The following is a 5,462-nucleotide window of genomic DNA, read 5'->3' as shown; positions in this document are numbered from 1 at the left end:
CCAGACTCCCAATGACTGTCCACACTGTGGGTGTGTCCTGGCCCCATGCAGGTGTCTTGGGCACGGTGATGGGGCTGGGGGGTCAGTGCAGGTGGGTCAGGGCTGTGGGTGTCACTGCTGGGGATGCAGAGAGGAGTGTGTGCAGCAATGGAGCCCTCCTTGCACACCTGTGCATGTGTGCTGGGGCTCACTCATGCAGAGCATCAAGGTGTGGGGCTGCCCTCTGCCCTGGGCTTGGGGCCCAGCCGTGTTCTGCATCCCCTCACGGGTTGGCAGGTTGCTCCATGCCCCACAGCTGTACTGGCACCTCGGGGTGTGCTGTGCTTGGGGAATGCAGGGGACCAGGGCTCAGTCAGGCTCATGTACCACCTGAGAGGCCAGAAGCATCATCATGGTGCTACGGCAGTTGAGTAAGGGACAGCCAGACACAGGTGTGGTGGGCAAGGGGACCAGCATGTGCCCCTGTGCAGGGGGCACCCGTGGGTGGTGCTGGCCGTGGGCTATGCCAGGCAGGGGAAGAGGCTCCTGCACGTGTCTGGGCAGTGCAGCACGTGTGGCTGCCTGCTGGGGCTGGGCTCTGCTTCCCTGGGGCCAGGGATACGTGCAGATCATCCCAGTGCTGATGGACCCCGAGGGATGAGCACCAGGTGGATGAGCAGGACAGCAGGACTGCCCTGACAGCCTGCAGGGACTGTCACATAAGGGCCAGCACAGCAGATGTCACAGGAGCTGACGTGTTTCTTCAGCCATAGGCAATGCTGGTGATACAGGGGGGCAGGGTGGGGTCCCCCGTTGGTGCCATGCACGCTGTGGGGCCAGGAGCAGCCATGGTGAGGGGTCTGCTGGTGCAAGGTGTGGGTAATTGTGTGTGTGAATGTCAGTGCAGAGGGCTGGGTGTGCAGCACCAGTGTGTCAGGTTAGGTTACTGCATATAGGGCAGGAAAGAGTATGTACAGTGTGTAGGGACAGGGATACGGGGCTTGGTTAATGCGGCTGAGAGGAGGGGAGGGCCAGGAGTGCACAAAGTCCCCACAGGACTCCCTCCTCCTTCATCCCACTCCCTCCCACTGAAGCATCCATACCCACTCCGTCCTCCCCACCATCCTATTCCCATGACAACAGCAGCATCCTGCTCCTACAGCAAGGTGCAGAGCACCCATGTGGGGCCCTGGTGCCACTCTGGCTGCAGCAAAAGCTCCCTGCCAGAGGGGCAAAGGGTGGCGCTTCCAAGGGAACCCAGTATAAACCAGAACTCATTTCCTTGAAGGGTTGGGAGAATGCCCGGAGCCATGGACACCCCTGGAGTCCATGATGTTTCTGGGATCCATCCAAGGCCAGGGTACGCTGCTCCCCTGCCTGAGCCCCCAGCTCCCACTCAGATTGTTTCCTCCAAGCCAGGGTGTCGCAGCTGTCCCCAGGCTGGGGCTCTGAGCGCTGGCCAGCCCTGCCCTCTAGTGCCCCTGAGCTGCTCCGTGCAGGGCTCAGCCCCGGCTCCCTGGAGCTGGGACACCCGGAGCCCTCGCAGGGCCCACGGAGCAGAGCAGGGGCTGGCACCGCCCCCCACCCCGACACTGCTGCTGAGGGGACATGAGGACACTCATGAGGGGACATGAGGACACTCATGAGGGGACATGAGGACACGTCCCGGAGCCTCCAGACCACCACCAGCTCATGTCCGCGGTGCCGAAGGCGCAGCGGTGTCGCCCCAGCACAGGTGCCCTGCGCCCCGGGCCTTGGCACACGCGGGCGTGCCCGCTCGGGTGACAGTTGCCTTCCCGGGTCGATAACCTGGTGGCCAAAGCACTCAGAGGGCCGGGACGGCCACGCCAATGGGTGCCCGCGGCTGCGGGAGAGGGAGGGAGGCTCTGCAGGCTCTGGTTGAACTGGAAGGAGGCGCGGCATCGTCCTGCGGTCCCTGCCCCGGGGACTCTGACCCCGTGGGCCGGCCAGGGGAGCCGAGGCAGGCGGTGCCGAGCAGCCCCACAGGCACCGGGACGGAGACAGCGAGGAGCCGAACAGGATGGAGCCCACTTGGGAGCTGGCTGATGACCCCAGGTGAGTGCTGGAGACTCCCGTCCCGCTTTGCAGCCGGGCAAATCCAACTTTTTGGATCAGAACTTTGGATGATTCATTCCCTCTGTAAAGAAAGGGAGGCCTTGGTGGTGAGGCAAACCAGCCAGAGGGCTGCTCGGACCCTGCGGGGCCGGGTGTCCCCGTGTCCCCGTGGCCCTGTGCAGCACTCCCGGTTCTGCTCCGCAGGTTCTCCCGCCCTTTGGTGGAGATGCTGATCAGGAACTTCAGCGTGCCGGCCGCCTGCTTCTCCCTGCCGCCCACCTCCCAGCATCTGCTGCACCGTACGTGGGGGGACGGGGTGGGCAGGACCCTCCTGTTGTCGCTGGCGGGAGCAGGACAGGGATGAAGGTAGGGTGGCCGAGGCAAGAGCAGGTATGGAGCAGCCCCAAAGTCAGAAACTGGTGCCAGGGTCTTAGCCTCCCATCCCATAGTCCTGCCTGTAGAGATGGGAACAGCCCAGGAAAGGCCAGCACTGGGGCAGGTGTCATGGACAGGGAACAGTGGCACAGAAGGGCCAGCTCTGGCATAGACAGGCATGTCCAGGGCGTGGCACAGAGCTTCCTAAACCTGGGCAGTGGTGGGTTGAGGGGCAGCTCCCCAGAGGGAACTGGACAGGATGAAGACAGCTTCTCACCCCTCCCTGGCAGAGCTGGACATGGCCCAAATCATCATCCTGGGCCTCTGCACCATCATGACGTTGCTGTCGGTTGTGATCTATGTGGAAGAGGTTTCGTACCTCTTCCGCAAGATCCGCTGCCCTATCAAGATGAAGACCCTCTGCTGGAGCAGCTCAGCCCCTACGGTGAGCTGGGCTCTGGGGGTGCTGGGGGGCCAGGGCCACCCAAGGGGTGCCAGCCCGCAGGAGGGGGGAGTGCCAGTGTGCCAAGCTTCCGTGCCCCCCAGGTTGTGTCAGTGATCAGCTGCTTTGGACTGTGGTTCCCGCGCTCCATGATGGTGGTGGAGATGGCAACCACGGCGTGAGTATCACCCACCCTGGGACAGGGCACCACAGAGCCCACAGCGCTTGACCTGCCTTCCTCCTCCTCCCCAGGTACTTTGCTGTCTGCTTCTACCTGCTGATGATGGTCATGGTGGAGGGCTTTGGGGGGAAGGAAGCACTGCTCAGCACCCTGAAGGATGTGCCCATGGTGGTCAGCACTGGGCCCTGCTGCTGCTGCTGTCCCTGCCTGCCCAAAATCACCATGAGCAGGTGAGGGGGAGCTGGGATAAACCTCTGCCCCTGGAGAGCTTTCACCCCGTGCTTCTGCTGGGCTGGAAGAGAATTCCCTGGGCAGAGACCTGGGGACTTTAGAGTGCTACCTGTCTCTCTCACCATGCCAGGAAAAAGCTTAAATTGATGATCCTGGGGACTTTCCAGTACGCTTTCTTCAAGGCAGTCGCTGTCTTCCTGGGGCTGGTCCTGGCCACCGATGGGAATTACAACCCTGCTGACGTGAGTGCCAGAGCACAGGGATGGGCAGGTTGATGACCTAGACAGGAAGCCTCCACCTGAACTTTGTCAGCCCAGTAACGTTTTCTGTGTGTCCCCCTCAGATTTCAGAGCAGAGCGTGGCCCTCTGGATCAACACCTTGATTGGTGCCTCCGCCCTCTTTGGGCTGTGGGGCCTGGGCATCCTCTTCCGGCAGGCCCGGCTGCACCTGGCTGAGCAGAACATGCAGGCCAAGTTCACCTGTTTCCAGGTGAGCCCCTGTCCTGCCCAGCTCCCTCCTAGGTGAGGGGGCTCTGCAGCACTGATGGGGCGAGGCAGCATGAGGGAAGATGGTGGGGCAGGAGCCACTGCTGGGTGCAGGATGGGGGGAAGGTGAAGGCTGAGAGCCGGGCAGCAGCACAGCCCTCACAGCAGGGTGTTTGTTGGTGGTCACAGATCCTGCTCCTCCTGACGGCGCTCCAGCCTGCCATCTTCAGCATCCTGGCCAACAACGGCAGCATTGCCTGCTCGCCGCCCTTCTCCTCCAAGGCCAGGTCCCAGCGTAAGTAGGGAGATGTGAGAGCAGCACTCCCAGCCAGGCCCCTCCATCACGGAGATGGCATGGGGGGTGGGCATGGTGGCTGAGGGCAGCTTCAAATGGCCCCTCTCCTGTTCCAGAGATGAATGTGCAGCTGCTGATCCCGCAGACCTTCATCCTGGCGGTGCTGACACGGATGTACTACCGCAAGCAGGACGACAAACCGGGCTACCAGCCCGTCAGCTTCGCACCCACAGGCGCCGACACCAAGGCGTGAGCAGGAGGGACAAACTGGGGTGCCAAGGGCAGAGTGGGGTGAGGGGTTGGTCTACCCTGCACAACCTTCTCCTCCTCCACTGGCCATGGGGAGCCGCTGACAGCAGCAGAGGCAGGAGGGGAAAGAGCATCTTGGGACAGAATGAAAGGTCTGAAACCTAAAAGCCATAAGCCAAGGGGGTCCATGGAGCCACCTCCAGCCCAGGGGCTCTTGTCTAGCACTGAGTAAAGATAAATATTTACAAGAGTCTCGCATTGGTGACTGGCTTCATATTATCTCTGCCTAGGCTGGGTGGGAGATGACTCCAAGCAGGGGAGGAGGATGGAGCCCAGACTAACACAGCCATGGCGTGGGGCTGTCATGGGATGCCCAACATCCAGCTGTGACACGGAGCTCTGGGTGCTGCTGGCTGGGGTCCCACAGCCAAGGCAAGCCCAGGACAATGGTGACTTCTACCAAGCTATCAGGATGGGTCTGACCTGTCCCTGGGGCTTGTTCTCTGCAGGACTGGCTGCTCCTGAAAGCACACAGCGAGCATCCACACCTGCCAGTTAGGTGCCAGGCAAAGGAAGGAGCCTTGAAGCACCTTCATAACACTGGGAATTAGTCAATGCTGCCTTAACCAGCCTCAGTCCAGTACCAGTATCTGCTCTAGACACGGGGATGGACATCAGGAGCAGTAACAATTTGCAGAAACCACTGGGTAATCTTTTGACCCCAAGTGTTCATTACAGACACCAGAAGCACAACTTAGCCCATGGTTTCAAATGAGCAGATGACATGTTAAAAAAAGTTGCAGCATTCTCCAATGCTCTTGCTTCTACCACCATCCCTGGTCCTTCTCAATTCTGTCTGTTGCTGTTGTTCTTTGCCATCAGAAAATCCTTTCCCGGGGCTCACACCCCAGATCTACAGAGGAAGTGAAATGGGGCTGTTTCACATGAGTAGATGCCTCTAGATTTGGCAGCATCAAACTCCACAGGGCTCTTCACTGCATGCTAGTAAACTTTTGTTTTTCCACTGCACTTTTTGCTTCATGTCTCTTCTGGATGCTTCTTTTGAAGAGCAAGGGATGGCTTAGAGTTGTGCAGAACAGCCCTGAAGCAGCAGCACTGGGTGTATCTGTGGGAATGAGATGAGCCTG

General features: G+C 60.4%; 1 protein-coding gene across 1 annotated transcript; it reads left to right on the top strand.

The window, feature by feature from the left end:
• The first annotated feature begins 1,897 nt into the window (after positions 1-1,897).
• On the top strand, positions 1,898-4,564 carry SLC51A (solute carrier family 51 member A). The gene is made up of 9 exons (XM_005484906.4): positions 1,898-2,055; positions 2,260-2,354; positions 2,721-2,875; positions 2,977-3,050; positions 3,125-3,283; positions 3,415-3,526; positions 3,628-3,774; positions 3,960-4,065; positions 4,182-4,564. The coding sequence occupies exons 1-9, from the start codon at positions 2,021-2,023 to the stop codon at positions 4,316-4,318; spliced, it is 1,020 nt and encodes a 339-aa protein (XP_005484963.1). The 5' UTR covers positions 1,898-2,020; the 3' UTR covers positions 4,319-4,564.
• Positions 4,565-5,462: the final 898 nt, after the last annotated feature.

This window comes from Zonotrichia albicollis, chromosome 9 (assembly GCF_047830755.1).
Source record: "Zonotrichia albicollis isolate bZonAlb1 chromosome 9, bZonAlb1.hap1, whole genome shotgun sequence".
Classification (NCBI taxonomy): Eukaryota; Metazoa; Chordata; class Aves; order Passeriformes; family Passerellidae; genus Zonotrichia; species Zonotrichia albicollis.
This window is presented reverse-complemented; position numbering and strand designations above follow the sequence as displayed.